Source organism: Oncorhynchus tshawytscha, linkage group LG08 (assembly GCF_018296145.1).
Source record: "Oncorhynchus tshawytscha isolate Ot180627B linkage group LG08, Otsh_v2.0, whole genome shotgun sequence".
NCBI lineage: Eukaryota > Metazoa > Chordata > Actinopteri > Salmoniformes > Salmonidae > Oncorhynchus > Oncorhynchus tshawytscha.
In genome coordinates this window covers 12,898,990-12,917,116 of record NC_056436.1, presented here as the reverse complement: position 1 = coordinate 12,917,116, position 18,127 = coordinate 12,898,990, and the positions used below count along the sequence as shown (strand labels likewise).

General features: G+C 41.7%; 2 protein-coding genes across 2 annotated transcripts; both read left to right on the top strand.

The window, feature by feature from the left end:
* The first annotated feature begins 331 nt into the window (after positions 1-331).
* On the top strand, positions 332-2,982 carry LOC112257181 (zinc transporter 1-like). The gene is made up of 2 exons (XM_024430731.2): positions 332-1,042; positions 1,785-2,982. Exons 1-2 carry the CDS (start codon positions 472-474, stop codon positions 2,711-2,713), a joined length of 1,500 nt encoding a protein of 499 aa, XP_024286499.1. The 5' UTR covers positions 332-471; the 3' UTR covers positions 2,714-2,982.
* Positions 2,983-7,927: 4,945 nt separating this feature from the next.
* On the top strand, positions 7,928-18,104 carry LOC112256902 (trifunctional enzyme subunit alpha, mitochondrial). Its single transcript, XM_024430457.2, has 20 exons — positions 7,928-8,073; positions 8,827-8,868; positions 8,950-9,020; positions 9,848-9,981; positions 10,224-10,362; positions 11,531-11,650; positions 12,043-12,145; positions 12,327-12,449; positions 12,686-12,804; positions 12,970-13,026; positions 13,150-13,259; positions 13,542-13,676; positions 14,176-14,347; positions 14,468-14,554; positions 15,319-15,459; positions 15,604-15,672; positions 15,785-15,980; positions 16,240-16,354; positions 16,557-16,702; positions 17,411-18,104. The coding sequence occupies exons 1-20, from the start codon at positions 8,010-8,012 to the stop codon at positions 17,554-17,556; spliced, it is 2,289 nt and encodes a 762-aa protein (XP_024286225.1). The 5' UTR covers positions 7,928-8,009; the 3' UTR covers positions 17,557-18,104.
* The last annotated feature ends 23 nt before the right edge of the window (positions 18,105-18,127 follow it).

Sequence of the window (18,127 nt, the reverse complement as noted above, 5' to 3'; positions counted from 1 at the left end):
ATTATTGTGGTGCATCAGCTCTCAGCAAACAGCACTAATCCACTTCAGTTGTGTAACATTTTGTATTTTATTTAACCTTTATTTTATCAGGGAGTCTTGACACCAAGGTCTCTTTTACAGATAAACCCCGAATTACATAAATTACAGAAAATACACACATCAAAATATAAATGCAAGCAAAACGAAAAACATGGTCATAAAAAAACACACATTCATCAGTAATAAGGTCCTCAATCAGGTTTCTGAATTACCCTAGAGGCACCAAAACATCACATTTAAGAACATATAGTTACTAACATGGTTGCATGCCATTTGGATGAAGCACGAGGGAAACAAGCCGTTGTTTCTACAAGTTGCCCCTGGCGACCGGTTTGGTTGCTGTCCAAGGTGCTAGTTTGCCACTACAACTCGCAAGATAGTTTGAAGATACTCGACCAATTTTTGTTCGACTCTTGTATTGCTGCGGTGAAAATGGCTTGGGAACGAAATCGTCTCCGAATGCTCTGCATGCTGTCCATTACTTTTGCGTTATTCATTGTTGAGGTTGTTGTCAGCCGTATGACTGCTTCCCTGTCAATGCTGTCGTACTCTTTCCATATGCTGCCGGGTGTCATTGCCCTGGTTGTGGCCCTGATTGCTGTGCACTTCTCCGAGAAAACTCAAACAACGAGTCAAAATACTTTCGGATGGATCAGAGCAGAAGTGATGGGTGCTCTGGTCAACGCCGTATTCCTAACTGCCATGTGCTTTACCATCAGTATTGAGGCAGGCGAGCGGTTCACAGTGCCTCACGAGATTGAAAGTCCCCGAGTGGTTATTGGAGTTGGAGCTGCGGGACTTCTTGTAAACTTGCTCGGTCTTTTGTTGTTTCACGAACACGCAGGACACGGTCACTCGCATGGTGGCTCTCATGGAATTAACACACTTCACAAATCCGAGAGAGTAGGGAGAGAATCCTTTGAAGATGAAACCAGTAGGCCTATCCTGTTTGATTGCAGTCTGAAGACAGGGGATCTCAGAGCAGGTCCAGGAGGAGATCACGGTATGTCTGTTGTATTTATTTTTCTTCTGTAGTTGTTTGATAATTGTTGCTGTATGAGTAATGTTCTTTGTGATCATCAATTAACACAATGTTTAGTGAAGGGAAATGAATACACCACTGTTTAAAGTGATACTTCAGGATTTTGGCAGTGAAGCCCTTTATCTACTTGCCCAGAGTCAGATGAACTCGTGGATGGCATTTTTATGTCTCTGCGTGCAGTTTGAAGGACGTTGCTAACTAGCGTTAGCGCAATGACTGGAAGTCTATGGTAACTGCTAGCATGTTAGTTAAAAATCCAACAGAGGTCACAATCCTGCAAATTAATTTGTATTACATTTTTAGTAGACACTCTTATCCAGAGCAACTTACATGAGCAATTAGGGTTAAGCACCTTGCTCAAGGGCACATTGAAAGATTTTTCACCTGCTCAGGGATTCAAACCAGCAACCTTTTGTTTACTGGCCTATCGCTCTTAACTGCTAAACTACCTGCTGGTCTAATCCGTTGCCCTAATCTGTTTGTAGATGAACACAAGGTAGCCTAATAGTTAGAGGGATAATGAGGGTAGGCATATATAAATGAGAACGTATAGAAGGGTCTTTGTATAAAGGCCTGTATTATTCATCATTCAGGATTCTTATGCTTAGCCTGGGTACCAGTCTATTTGTGTTAACATTCTACTCCTTGTACTCCATGTCATATGTTATCACCAATCAGGTCTTTTATGTTCAATACTTCACAGAAATCCCCAATAAGGACAACCTTGTGGTCCACATGAAGGACATCACCCTGGAGGATTGGAACGAGAGCCATCCTGACTCTGCTTCACAGCTCAACATGCAGGGTGTCTTCCTCCACATGCTGGGTGATGCCCTCGGCTCTGTCATTGTTGTGGTCAACGCTCTCACCTTCACCTATGTGTGGAAGCCTTGCCATGCTGGAGAGACCTGTGTCAACCCATGCTACAACAGCCACGACTACACTGACCACCACCAACAACATGTCAATGTTACACTGATCACCATGCTTGGTAGTAGTACCCAGACTACAGTGCACCTCGCTGGCCCTTGCTGGGTGCTCTACCTCGACCCCACACTCTGCATCATTATGGCGGCCTTCTTACTCTATACCACCTTCCCTCTCCTGAAGGAGTCAGTCCTCATCCTCCTGCAGACAGTTCCTAAACAGATAGACATGCCCCAGCTGCTGGGGAGGCTCAGGGGCCTGGATGGTGTGTTGGCTGTCCACGACCTACACATCTGGCAGCTGGCAGGGAGCAGGATCATTGCCACGGCACACATCAAATGCCTAGACCCAGCTTCCTACATGGATGTGGCCATGCGAATCAAAGGCCTCTTTCATGATGAGGGTATCCATGCCACAACAGTTCAACCAGAGTTTGTTACTGTTAACTTTGAATCTAATATTTACGTCTGTGAGCTGTCCTGTGGGAAGCAGTGTGCCCCGAAGCTGTGCTGTGGAAACTTTGACAGAACAGGACTGGGAGGACATGTTAGAGAAGAGGTTGTTTCTTATCAGTATCACTCAATACAACACGCCAACCTCAATACAACAGTCACCCTCTGCAGTGACCATCAAGCTACTGTAACTGCCACGCAGAGCCCCAAGGCTGCCATTTATACAGAGGCAAAATCCTCAGTGTCACAATGAATGTGATTATACATTGGAAACGTGAAATATGTTGAGAGGTTCAATTTAACTTTATATAGTATACTGCCACAGCAGGAGGCATCGTAAGTGATACTCATCCAACTACATTCCTAGTGTCTGGATATTCTGCCTACTGTGTCTAATGTGAAGCAGTTGGTGCAGACTGAGTGAACAAGTAGTATTACATTCTCTGTGTCGTGTCTGGACTATCATTAAAAGTGAAGACTGTTATTTTATCAAATCAATTCTCTGTGTAACTTAATTACGTGATTAAACTAATCATGTAACTTTAATTAACTAGGAAGTCGGGGCACCATGGAAAAATCATGTTTACAAAGTGTCAATTTCCCAAATATAACTCTTCAGATATTTTCATATCTTATCGATTAGTCATTCTCATTAATGTATTATTATTACCTCATCAGTTCTCATTACTGAACGTCACAAACCCTTGAATATCTGCACGAACCCTAACATAAATCACGAATCAGCGCTATACAAATTGGCATAATTATTTATTTACTAACTAACTAAATAATCACACAGAATTAGATAACAAACAAACAGTAGATATCTGGGTTACTACATGATACAAAGAAAAAGTCCCTAGCAGACGAAGCCAATATGACGGCTTGGTAGACAAAGTAAGGGTGGGGACTGAGAAAGAGCGGGAAAGACTAAATGAATTCACTACACACAGTTAATAATTGTATTAATTGAAATGCTAATCCTTTGCACATGGACCATCGTTCATTTGAGATTAATTGCAATGTATATATTTACGCCCGTATGTCGTTGTTGTCTTCTCTGTTGGAATGCGGTCTGTCTGCTGGAGAGTCAATCGACAGAAAGTCTCTGGTTGTGTTCACAATGGATACGCCAGGTGTACCCGTGGTTGTCGCATAGAATAGATGTTTAGGCGGTTGTCGGTATTCTTGTCCTAGACTTACATAATTTCCAGCTGCAGACTAGTAATTATACGTCTAGGATTTACTCTTATTCTGTAGTGATCAATAGTCTCAGAGTTGAACCATTTCCAGCCGTGTAGCCAAAACTACAGCAGTATGGTCTCCGCGGCCTATAGAGTTTTAGTTATTAACCATTTCAACATGTAGCATCAGCTCCATATTTTCTGGTCTAATGTACATTTTGTAGGAAGTGGGTTTAATACTCTGTGGAAGAAGGGGCAGTTCTATGACGCCTAATGTGATGTCTGGGCTCACGGGGGTGTGGCCCCTGAGGAGTCAAATTTTATATGACAATCCATACTCTCATTTAGTAGGTTAACATCACATTACATCTTTTCACAAATGTTTAATCACATACGTTTCACAATATTTTGATGTAAACCTGACTGCTGGGAAATGTACACTTTGAGAGATACAGTAATGTGTGTTTCCTGTCTTTCATGAGATCACCAAATGAAACACTCTTCATGACTGTCCCTTAAGTGTCCACGGACCACTCCCACATTCTTAACAATAGAAATATTGTTTCATTATTCAAACTTTTGATGTCCAAGTGTCTCTCTGTGTTCCACAGTTTACATTCCAATCTCAAACACGACAGAGCATAGGGATAGTGTATTATATGACCACCATAAAACAGCCGACTTCCCGCTCTCCCCCTCTACGAGAGAGAACACCCTGTAGAGAGGACCCACTGTAACCTGATCCTTCAGATCATCACAGGAGAGTCATGATATTCCCCTCTACGAGAGAGAGCACGCTGTAGAGAGGACCCACTGTAACCTGATCCTTCAGATCATCACAGGAGAGTTATGACAGTCCCCCTCTACGAGAGAGAACATGCTGTAGAGAGGACCCACTGTAACCTGATCCTTCAGATCATCACAGGAGAGTCATGACATTCCCCTCTACGAGAGAGAACACGCTGTAGAGAGGACCCACTGTAACCTGATCCTTCAGATCATCACAGGAGAGTCATGACATTCCCCTCTACGAGAGAGAACACGCTGTAGAGAGGACCCACTGTAACCTGATCCTTCAGATCATCACAGGAGAGTCATGACATTCCCCTCTACGAGAGAGAACACGCTGTAGAGAGGACCCACTGTAACCTGATCCTTCAGATCGTCACAGGAGAGTCATGACATTCCCCTCTACGAGAGAGAACACGCTGTAGAGAGGACCCACTGTAACCTGATCCTTCAGATCATCACAGGAGAGTTATGACAGTCCCCCTCTGGTGGATTCAACTTGGAAGGATTATTCAGATCGTCACAGGAGAGTTGTGACATCTGCCATGGCTTCATGAGCTCTTTAGCTGATTTTGTCATTGAATAGTAAGTCACCGTTGTGTCTGTAGGCTTTGCAGGCAACTTGAGTAATCAACTCTTAGAATTGTGCCAGCAATTAGGTCACTGTATTCACAACAATACACAAACAGAGACCAGTCTCAGCTGTAAGGATTCAGATACTACTGTACACTGTTCTCAGGGTCTGACACACACACGGACGCATGCACACACATGCACACACATACTCACACACACACGCATAACCCAAAAGGCAAGGACTAAATACCTCCTTATTTTCTTAAACTGTTATCACTTTGACACTTGCTAAGCAACAGTTTGAAAATATTCAACTCTGTTCTGTACAAATTGTACCTGTTTCTATCTGTGAGTATTTATTTATTTGATTTATTTCACCTTTATTTAACCAGGTAGGCTAGTTGAGAACAAGTTCTCATTTACAACTGCGACCTGGCCAAGATAAAGCAAAGCAGTTCGACACATACAACAGGTAGGAATGTGTGTCTATGCTCAAGGATCACAACTTGACATAATCACCATAGTGGCCCACTGAGTATGAAGACAACACTGAGTCCTAGTGTCTTTCACAGCATTCTATTAGAAAATACCCATTATTTTAAGCATAGGTCCAACATGCCCCTTGAGAGATAGAGAGAGAGAGAGAGAGAGAGAGAGAGAGAGAGAGAGAGAGAGAGAGAGAGAGAGAGAGAGAGAGAGAGAGAGAGAGAGAGAGAGAGAGAGAGAGAGAGAGAGAGAGAGAGAGAGAGAGAGAGAGAGAGAGAGAGAGAGAGAGAGAGAGAGAGAGAGAGAGAGAGAGAGAGAGAGAAGAGAGAGAAAAAGAGGGAGAGAGAGGCAGAGAGAGAGACAGAGTGCCACACTGTGAAAAACTGATGTGAAATGATCTTATCATTCTCACCAAAATTATTGAAAGGATGTGAAATGATGACTGTTACATTTTTCATAACCGTTCATGATTTGTTGCACATATCAACTACAAGTGTCAAAATGATACACATTTTTCTGACAATATAAATAATTTTACGTCTCGCCTGTCTGCTAGGGCCTCAGCAGACTTTATTTTTGTCCAATGATGTACATTTTACCCCTTGATTGCTGATACTATGTATTGCTATGTAAGGCTCAAATCAGTTTTGCTTTACATTTTTTTTTTGGGGGGGATACTGACTGTCCAAACAGCAAGGTAAAATTGACCAAATCAGATTTGTGTGTGTTCAGACAGCAGTCATTTGCTGAAATGGCTATGCTAGTTGTCATAGTAACAACAGATGTGTGCGCAGTGGTGGTCGGCATAGTGGTTGTGCTTGTACTTTCCATCACTAAGGAGTTATGTAGCAGCTATATGACAACAATGCCTACCATGGTCATTTCCCAGTTGCTGTGAATGTTCAAAATCGTAGTGTAAGAACACATTTAAAGCCTCAAAGGATAAGATGATCCAACTTTCAAAACAAGTCATTTTAGGCTAGCCACAGCATTCAACTAGCTACAGTAGGTAGCTATTTAGCTTTCTAGCACATTTATTAATTTGTTTGTAAACAATTAACAAGCTACTTAGCTACCACTTCATGTTCTTGTCAAACTGTCAACAGAGTAGCTAGCAAGCAACAATATATGCCAAATAACAGTCCAAAAAACACTTGAGGGCAGATTTGACCATTCAGACACAAGTCGCATGGCCAGGGATAAGATTTGTAAGGTGGTTTGAAATGTGGCTTGAGATATCCGATTCATTGTGGCTTTATGCTGTTCAGACCAGAAAAATAACAGATACAAATCGGATATGCCAAAAAATTGGATATGAGTCACTTCAAACTGCCAATGTGAACAAGGCAAATGTTTTTGTATATTATTTCATGTTTTATCTGTATGTTTATCTCATATAATATAATTTAAAAGTATGCATTAAGGTGTCTTCAATAGTATACTCGTTGAAAAATGAATGTAGACATTAATAAATGCATTTCTATAGCTTCCAAAATATGATTTTCAATGGTGAGGGAGTGCCAAGACAAAGGCGCGGTGGCTTCAACACAGTGCCCCTTATTGGTCATCTAGTGTATTTATAAATTATTGGATTATGACCTGATCATAAGAGCTCGACAGTTTGTAGTTCAAAAAACCCTGAAATAAATTAGCTCCGGTTCGTTCATCGTCCCTATTAAAAAAAATATGGGGAATGGATATGGTTTTGGAATAAACGCCGAAAATAAGGTCTGAGGTTAACAGAGGTTTAGGAGGTTTTATACGTTTTGTTTTATGAGATAATAGAAGCCATTTAACATGACATTATTAATTAGGAAGCATTTATGTGCTTCATGTTTTTCCTCATTACATAAATTCTTCAAAATTCACAAAAAGTGATGTTAGCTGATGAAGACTATCTAAAAAAAACGCCATACATTTTCCCCATAAACTTTGTTACTGGGGATAGAAACACGCTATAAATATTTATTTCTCGCGATTGATTTCCCCCCCACTTCTGTCATGTGCTCCCGCATGTCTTTCGGTTGTCGGCGTTGAAGTATATAAACCCTGGATTGAAGCCACCGGTCGGCCATATTGTCACTCCCCGGTAGAAGCAGTCGTCCATGAGAACGAATGGAATTCTACAGTATTTTAATTAAATGTTTCAAAGACAAAAATTAAATGTATTTAGCTATTTTTGTTGTTGTAGTGGGGACAGTAACATTATTCATTTCTAAAAATATATACTTAAAGGAAAATGCTTATATATATATATTTATGTTCAGCTCACATAATATAATATAAAAGTATAGATGAATGTGTCTGTAAAAAATAAATGTGGCAAAAACGAATGTAGAAATTAAGAAATGCATTTCTATAGCATCCAAATTATTATTTTTTTACAACGTGGGGGAGTGCCAAGATGGAGGCACGGAGTCTTTAACACTGCGCCCCCTTATTCAGTCATCTAGTGTATCTATAAATCATTGGTTGTCAGCAGTCAGGTTGTTTCGGTGTTCTTGACCTCCTAAAATGGCTGGTGTTCGAGCCCTGGGTGCGCTGTCCAGAATTACAGCAAGGAGATATGTCCTCTCAGGTAAAATTGTGTTGAAGTGTGTGCAATTGATGCCAAAGTCAAATGTTATTCGATTGTTCAGCCACATTTTGTAAACCGGCGCCTTTCTACTGTCTGAGATCCTAGCTAGTGCTAATGGTGCAGCTAACTTGGCTAGCAAACGTTAACTTAGCTGTCAGAAGTCTACCGGTAGCTAGCTAACACAGCTTACTAACTAATTTAGCAACGCAACTTTACTGGTACACACATCTGGCTTTAGCTCCCTATTTGTAATTCATTAACAAAGATTAAGATGGCTAGATAGTTAGCAGTTAACCGATGCGAGTGAACTTTCACCGAGTGAGCAAACTAGCTACGTCACATTAATTAAGTTAACTAACTTATTTAACTTTAGATGGCTACATATGAACACTCACTCATCGTTAAAACGAAACTGTCCATTCAATTTAATTGTTTTCTTGATAAATCTACACTTTACATTAGATGCTTCCAGTTGTCATTGTCTAATTTGCTGTGTAGACTGGGAATCTAGGTGAAAGTTCAGTGTCTGTCTTTGAGGTCAGACCCCCCCCCCCACGGCTCGTCATCAACACTTGTCATGAGTTATCTGTTGCAGACCCAGGCCTAGAATAAATAAAGCGTGGCCTAAATATTTCACTCCCTACAGCGACACACCCCCTCAACCTTAGCTAGTTTTTGCTAGCTAGCTCCTTATCAGTAGCTAATGTATTGAATTTAGTTAACATTAACCCTCTTCTTATTTTGTGTTTTTAGGTATCTCATGCCGTACCTTTTCAGTTGCCCTTGCCATGTCAGGTAAGTTGAACGACTACTTGTGATAATAACTTGATTATAAAATAGAAGTATGGAGTTCATTTGATCTCTCTTTTTTCTTAGCCCGAACCCATGTCAACTATGAAGTGAAAGAGGATGTGGCGGTCATTCGGATGAATGACCCAAATTCTAAGGTGATATATTTAAAAATACATTTTCCATGTACAGTACCAATCAAATGTATTTATAAATCCTTTTTTAAACTGCCCTATGGGCTTGAACCGGGGTCTGTAGTGACCCCTCAAGCATTGCAATGCAGCCCCTTACATGCTGACCAGACCGGACTCTTAGCGTGCGACGCAAAATAAATTTAGAAATCCATTTTATTCAATTATTGCACCCCCACTGCTCTTGCACGCCAACAGGCGTCTGCGATGCCAAGGGCTAAAATAGAGCTCCTTTCTATTTCTGACGCAGATCGCGCTGAAAGTCCTGCCTCTCATATCTCCTCATTGGTTTATAGTAGCATGTACCCACGTGCCATTTCCTCATTGGTTATACCCACGTGGGGGATTGAAAGACGAAATGTTTTGCTGGACTGTCATGGTAAAAGTGTAGATGCCAATCACCATATAAGTTCAAAGATGAAAAAGCCTGGAAGGAGGAGAGATGACTAGAAACGATTTGGTTGGCTGTTTTATGTGTGGATTAATTGTCGAAGTAGAAGACCTTGTGCATTTCAGGTAAAATAACAACTCAATGTTTATATCCCTGGACAAATTAGCTAGCAACAGCAAGCTACCTAGCTAAATTGCCATGCATGTTTAATGCTTTTTGACCTGTCCACAAATTGTCGTTGGTTCAGAGTTTGTTTTGGTATTTTAACCTGCGTTTCGTGTTAGGTTTAGGGGAACAAAATAAATGTGCACGATGGCGCACGCGCAGCCGGTTTGGGTTCCGTGTTAGACCGCTGCACCACTCAGGAGGCCCCAGTATTGTATGTCTATTGATGTTTTTGCAGGTCAACACTCTGTCGGTCCGGATGCAGAATGAGATGATAGAAGTATTTAATGAGGTCTTGGCCAACGATGCAGTCCATAGTGCTGTCCTCATCTCCTCCAAGCCTGGCTGCTTCATTGCAGGAGCTGACATCAAGTCAGTCACACCTTTCACATTATATGATATAAATGTTAATATTTGGTGCCACCTTGGCTTACATGTAATTAAAATGCTTTACTCAGATTAGAAAGTAGAACCTAGTTCAGGTTTACATGATTCTCAATGTTGCGTATCAGTCTAGCGTAGTGCATTTCACCACTATGCAAGGTTTGGGTGTTCTAGGGTCCTAATTTCCATGTCCCCCCCTCCCCCACTACTGTCTGTCCTCTCTTTTGCAGCATGATCCAGGCCTGTAACACCTCCGAGGAGGTCACAAAGCTATCTCAGGAGGGACAGAAGATGTTTGAGAGGATTGAGAAATCGCCCAAGCCCATTGTTGCGGCCATCAACGGCTCCTGCTTAGGAGGCGGCTTAGAGGTGAACAAAATTATTTCCTTTACACTAATAGATAAAATCATCATTATTGAAAAAATGCTATTCTAAGCGACTTGCAACAGCAAACGTCCCAGTTTAAATCTTTGTCATACTATAGACTTTTTATTTGGCATGCTACTCCGCTAGAAATGTAATTTAAAAATGTTGCTGTAATATTGCCTCAGCAAATTGCCAAGGATTCATAGCACAGCCTGGGGCTAAGGACAGCCTGGGGCTAAGGACAGCCTGGGGCTAAGGACAGCCTGGGGCTAAGGACAGCCTGGGGCTAAGGACAGCCTGGGGCTAAGGACAGCCTGGGGCTAAGGACAGCCTGGGGCTAAGGACAGCCTGGGGCTAAGGACAGCCTGGGGCTAAGGACAGCCTGGGGCTAAGGACAGCCTGGGGCTAAGGACAAAGCAGTGTGAAAAGGCCTATTGTGACTTCGGCTTCTGACCACTTTCCCAGCAACGTAGACAAATACTTAGAGGGCATGACATCTTGGTCTACTTCTCTGCTATTCAAATCTTAAATCGGAACAGAAATATATTCTACCGATCAAAAGATACAGCAGTTTTAGTAACTGCATCAACTACATTTAATCTAACCTTTTTAAAGGGCTACTTTTTTTTAAAGCCATACTTCAGGAATTAGGCGATGAAGCCCTTTATTTCCCCAGAGTCAGATCAACTTGTGGATACCATTGTTATGTCTCTGCATCCTGTATGAAGGAAGTTTGAGGTAGTTTCGTGAGCCAATGCTAACTAGCATTAGCACAATGACCTGATGTCTATGGTAACATCTAGCAATCAATTTCCTTCAAACTGCACACAAGGTATCCACGAGTTCATCTAACTCTGGGTAAGTAGATAAAGGGCTTCATTGCCAAAATATCCCTTCACATTTTGTGTTAAAATGTTGACCATTTTCCCTACAATGTATGGCATCTTAGTCTGCTTTTTAGTCTGCTTTTTAAATCTATAATCAGAACACTTAATCCACTACCACAAAAAAATACTTTTAAAGAGCTAAAGGAAGTCCCACAATTTTACCTTGTCTATTATTACTCAGTATCGTCACAAATTACAAAATAATCTCGGGCAACGACACATTTGACTTTCTTTCAAAGTTATTGACTTTCTTAATGTTATGTTTCAATGTGTTGTGTCTTTAGTTTGCCATCGCCTGCCAGTACAGAGTTGCTACTAAGAGTAAGAAGACAGTGCTGGGAACCCCTGAGGTGATGCTTGGTCTTCTACCTGGAGCTGGAGGAACACAGAGACTCCCTAAGATGGTCAGTATCTGGGAAAATACTTTATGCGTTCAGAAACCCTACCCGAACAGCACAGTAAACCATCTTTGCGGCATGGGGCTGTGCATTATCATGCTGAAACATGAGGTGATGTTGGCATATGAATGGCACAACAATGGGGCCTCAGGATCTCGTCACGGTATCTCTGTACATTCAAATTGCCATCGTTAAAATGCAATTGTGTTCGTTGTCCGTAGCTTATGCCTGCCTATACCATAACCCCAAAACCACCATTCTTTAATACATTGATCTGATTTGCAGCACTCTTTGCCTGTTGTAGTGTAGTAGTGTTTAATTTCCTTGATTTTGTTGTCAGCAGTTAAAAATAAATAAATGGAATGCTGTCTTAGTAGTGTAAAATATGTTGTCTTCAGGTCGGTATTCCTGGTGCCTTTGACATGATGCTGACAGGAAGAAACATCAAGGCAGACAAAGCCAAGAAGATGGGTCTGGTCCATCAGCTAGTGGACCCACTAGGTATAGTAACCACTGCACTAATGCAATCAATATTATAATCAATAAAGGTTACTGATAAGAGCATACCAGTATTCATAGAATGTTCTGAGATTACAATAGCTGGAAATAGTTTCCAGGTTAGATACTGTCAGTGAAGGTGTCTTAACTGCTGCTTATTGAGCCCCCTCTTTTGATATTCCAGGACCTGGATTGAAGAGTCCAGAGGAGAGGACCATTGAGTACCTGGAGGAGGTTGCCATACAGTGTGCCAGAGGAATTGTCCACAAGAAGATCTTGCTCACCAAGAAGAAAGGCATGATGCAGAGTAAGTATTTGCGTATTAGAGGCCAATACCATGTAGATATACAGTGCTCTTGGTATAGTGCAAAAAATATATATAGACTCCACTATATATATATATATATATATGAAGGCAGGTTTTGAATTGTAAGCTTCTCATGTTTGTTTTTCAACCTTTTACCATATGTTACATCACACTTTCAGTCCTTGTTTTTATGCATGTACACAACCTTTTTTTGTTTTTCTCTCCTTCCTCTGCAGAAGTCCAAGACTACGTAATGGGCATTGCGTTTGTGCGGCAACAGATCTACAAAAATGTTAATGGCAAAGTCATGAAGATGAGCAAGGGACTGTATCCTGCCCCCTTGAAAATCATTGAGGTAGGACTTTGACATATCTACTTATCCATTTAATGATGATTTTTAGTGAGTGAAGTATATGAATTGGCAGCAATTTTGCAAAAAATGGACACAGAGCTCCAGATGAAACCTCTCTCTCATGGTTCTATTGAAAAAGACTTCTATTTGTTTCTCTCTTGCCCTCAGAGTGTGAAGGCTGGCTTGGAACAGGGCCCAGATTCTGGCTATTTGGCAGAAGCACAGGTCAGAGAATATACAGAGTTAAATATATTTCTGAATCGTATGCTTATCAGGAAATGTAATGATTTTGTATGGAACATGGTTTCTTTCAGTCACTGTTTTATCTATCTTATTCATTCTTTACAGAACTTTGGCAAACTGGCAATGACTTCTGAATCAAATGCCCTGATTGGACTTTACCATGGCCAAGTGGCATGCAAGAAGAACCGCTTTGGAGTCCCTGAGAGACCGGTCAAGTAAGTGATGACCTTTGACCCAAAACCAGTTAAATAGCTATTTTCATGTTTCAATCAGTGAAAAATGCAAACCTTATTACAAATATTGTAATACTGGTCAGATGATTCAGAGTTTCTTGAAGATCAAACCACTTATGCTGATTTCATTATTAGAGAGGTCATGACATTAACCTTGTAACTGGAGATATGGTACAAACAAAATTATTTGGGGGGTGGGAATCCTTGGTGGACAATAATTCCATTCTATTGCAACAGCCTGTTTCTTCATTCTGCATCCACCAGGAACCTGGCTATCTTGGGGGCAGGTCTGATGGGTGCAGGCATTGCCCAGGTGACTGTGGACAAGGGCATCCACACTGTCCTGAAGGACACCACTGTGGAAGGGTTGAGCAGGGGTCAGCAGCAGGTCTACAAAGGGTGGGTTTACCAGAGCGCATTACTGCCCTACAAAGGCAAGGTGCAGTTACTATGTATTTGGTCAGAAGTCTTTGATTTGTTGTAATGGCCAGATATATTATCTGATTAATGTATTATTTAGTTTCCTGAAACAAGACCAAGCCAGTCAATCAGAATATATAATGAAGCACCAGAAGATGCTGTCGGTCTATACAGAAAGACGAATAGCGCACCACTAATTAGCTATTGACTATTTCAGCTACACAATCTCCTGGCTGTCTGGCATATTGTGGGTTAAACTCCTAGGAGCGGTTCCCTACAGATTAAGAGATTGCATTTTAGTCCAGGACTAGGCTTAATCTTTGTCTGGGGATCTGACCCTTAAAGCATAGCTGGAGTTGTTGATAAAGAAGAAACTAAATATTGTTGAACCTGCCCTAATCTCTCTCGACAGATTTAACATAAATTTTGATTGGGTAGCTAGTACAGAGATTAAACCTGCCCTCACTTTCATCACCAGCCTCAATGACAAAATCAAAAAGAAGGCCATCACGTCATTTGAGAGGGATTCCACACTGTCCAGTTTAACTGGCCAGTTGGACTACAGTGGTTTTGAGAAGGCGGACATGGTCATCGAAGCTGTGTTTGAGGACATCAACATCAAACACCGAGTCATCAAGGAGGTGGAAGCTGTAAGTAGTGCAGAATTTTAAAATTAGGGCACACCACAGAAAGCGTTTTCTAATACCAAACTAAAATAAGCGTTTCTTATTGGAAAAAATTGTTCTAAATTATTATTTTTCTGATTACAGGTGATTCCACCTCACTGTATATTTGCCACCAACACGTCTGCTCTCCCCATCAAAGATATTGCTGCTGCTAGCATGAGGCCAGAAAAGGTAGGTTTAGTAAGAGTTCAATGGGATTAACATTCCTGTTAAAAAAAGGCCTTATTGCTCCTTCAAGCCAGATTCAAACCACTCACTAGAATCCCTTTGTCCACAATAACCTCTCAGGCTACATGTTTTGTGTGCTTTGGGCTGGTTATTGTCTCTGTATAAGTAAGCCTTGTCCAAGCCAAAACATCCCATAGAGGCAGCAGCCAATCTCCTGTTTCTGTCACGTGAGGCAGCTTGATGTACAAGTACACCTCCTGGACAGGATGCTAGTCTGTTTCAGGGCCTTACCCCCAATCACCTCCTTAAAGGGATACTTTGGGATTTTGTCTATTTCCCCAGAGTTGGGTGAACTTGTAGATACCATTTTTATGTCTATGCAGTCAGTTTGAAGAAAGTTGCTAGCTAGCGCAATTGCTAACTAGGGTTAGCATAATGACTGGAAGTCTATGGTATCTGCTAGCAGATATCTGTAGACTTTGCCATTGTGCTAATGCTAGTTAGCATTGGCTCGCGAAACTTCCTCTAACTTCCTTCATACTGGACACCCGAGACAAACATTTATCCAATAGTTAATCTGACTCTGGGGCAGTAGATGAAGTGCCTCATTGCCAAAATCCCTTTAATACGGAGTGCCAAGCAGAGAGAAGGCAGGTCCCCCTGTCCCCCAATCTCTGGGCGGACACTAACCACAAGGCCACAAAGTAGTTTTGCCTGTATAACTGAAGCCATTGCAATAAATAGAGTTGTATTTTCTATTCCTGTAGGTTATTGGTATGCACTACTTCTCTCCAGTGGACAAGATGCAGCTTTTGGAGATCATCACGACCGATAAGACCTCTAAAGACACCACTGCCTCTGCTGTTGCTGTAGGCCTGAAGCAGGGGAAAGTCATCATCGTTGTCGGAGTGAGTGCGCTTCTGCTCATTGCCCACTTCCCATGTTCTCCCTTAGCTTGTTGATAAACATAACGACACTAATACATGAATTTGATATAGTTTATACTGTAGTGCTTTTCATGGGCCTATAATAACTTGTGTGCTTGTTTGCAGGATGGACCTGGGTTCTACACCACCAGGTGTCTGGCTCCTATGTTAGCTGAGGCAGTGCGAGTACTACAGGTTAGTGTTGTCACATGCACTGTCTCTTCATCTACAATGTTGGAATGGTGTGGGTGTCTCCAAAAAACTCAAATAATGTACCTGTATTTCTGTGCTGTGTGTGTGTTCTCAGGAGGGTGTTAACCCCAAGAAGCTGGATGCCCTGACCACAGGTTTTGGGTTCCCAGTGGGTGCAGCTACACTGGCTGATGAGGTGGGCATTGACGTGGCTGCCCATGTGGCTGAGGACCTCGGCAAAGCATTCGGCTCCAGGTTCGGCGGTGGAAACGTTGACGTGCTGAAGACCATGGTGGAGAGAGGATTCAAGGGTAAATTCTTGTTTGTAGGACTTTGAGACAAAAGCTCTTTCAAAATGTTTTAAACTTCCCTTGATTTCTTGCATTCCTTCATCTTGCTTTCTTAATACATTGGAGGAGAAGGTAAGAGGGGTGGAACTTTGGAAGTTCTCCACCAATGAGGTTTGAGAAGGAGAGTATGTGAAGAATCAAGGAAATTTTGGGAGAAAAATGATATAATGGGAAGCGCATGATCCTCATTGGTTTTATCTGATGTATTTTCCATCAACAGGCCGCAAATCAGGAAAGGGCTGCTACGTGTATACGCCAGGACTCAAAAGCAAAGATGTCAACCCCGATATTGACGACCTCCTGGAAAAATTCAAATTGACGCCAAACCCTTCAGTGTAAGTCGCAACCACTGCGGAAATGTCTCCTCTAAAGTGACTTGCTGTACAGTGACTTGCTGTACAGTGACTTGCTGTACATGTTTTGTGTGTGGTCCCAGTGGGAATGGCATTTGCTAGCTCAACCCTCTTACCAACTGAGCCACACAGGAACATCTACTCTCCACACCACCACTTAACTGTCTGGGTCTTTTTTCTCCAGGTCTTCAGACTCTGATGTCCAGTACCGTCTGGTCTCGCGGTTCGTGAACGAGGCAGTGATGTGTCTGCAGGAGGGGATCCTGAACGGCCCCGTAGAGGGAGATATAGGCGCTGTGTTCGGACTGGGATTCCCCCCCTGCCTTGGAGGTAGGGATTAACTCTATAGCAAGGGTATTCAAATGAGTCTGGAGGTCCGGACGGAGTACTGCTGGGTTGCTGTTCTATAATTAATTCTGATGATGAATTGCACCAACCAGTGTTCCAGGTCTAAGTTGGTCCCTGACTAAAGGACAAGAATGAAAACTTAGCAGTGGAGCTTAAATGTTCCTTCTCTAGATGGCTCAAAATAATGGTTAGAATGGATTGGATGGAATGGCATCAAACATGAAAACCATGTTTGATTCCATTTACTCCATTCTGGCCATTTATTATGAGCCGTCCTCCCTTCAGCAGCCTCCACTGGTCTTATACTATATGCCACTTACAGTGCATTGACTGCATACATTTTTGCTATGTATCTAATCCCTGTGGAAATTGAACCCATGACCTTTTACCAGCTGAGCCAGCCACACATACAGGATGATCACATGACATGAGCATAAACGGCTCTGACATTGCATGCGTTGCTGAACTCTTTTCAGGTTTAACAGCAGGCACAGCCTTTTTGTTGTGCTACAATTAGGACTTTTCTTTCAACTTCCCTGTTTAGTCCATTCGAGTTTGTGGAACCGGACTTGACTAAATTTGATTTATCGATTTTTGGTATTTTAGACCGCTATCCGATATCGTGCTATTGTTATTTGTCCTTTTGAAAGATTGAATCCTACAAACGTTGTTTTAACCTTCTCTGTTCAGGTCCTTTCCGGTTTGTGGATACCTTCGGTGCCGATAAGCTAGTAGAGAAGATGAGGAGGTATGAGGAGGTTTACGGCAACCACTTCACCCCCTGTCAGCTACTGCTGGATCATGCCAAGGACTCCAACAAGCGATTCCACAAGTGACTCATCATCTACTGATACCATCTAATAGCAGGCTGCCATTAGAATGTGCCTAGGCTGTGTATTTGTCTGTTAACTTAAGCTCAGTGCTTATTTCTTTAAAGTTTGCAGAAGAGAAATCATGAGGGGCCTGTTTTTACAAATCACAAAATGTTTCAAGTTCATTACTAACAGTTCTTTTTTTTGGGGTGTTTTTTTAAAATTATTTTTTAACATGATTTCAAAGTTCCCTTTTTTGATAATATTCTGCTGTAATATCCATCTGAGGCAGGTGTAGACCCAACTGGCAATCCTAGTCTTCTCAATGTAAATTTAAATCTCATGTCTTCATCTCAAAAGTGGACTCCTTTTGACCAGGATCACTACATAGGGTGCCATTTCAGCTTTCATAAGTGACCAGTCTTTGGCTGTTCAGTCATGTTTATTCATCTGAGGTGAATGTTTCTTCTTTTTTACATTTATGATTTTTTTGGTCTTTATGCCATGGTTTGGGCAGTGATGTATTTAATATTTAGAGCCAGTAAATTAATAAATAATGATATTGAAGTACATTCACATGCCTTATGTATATTCT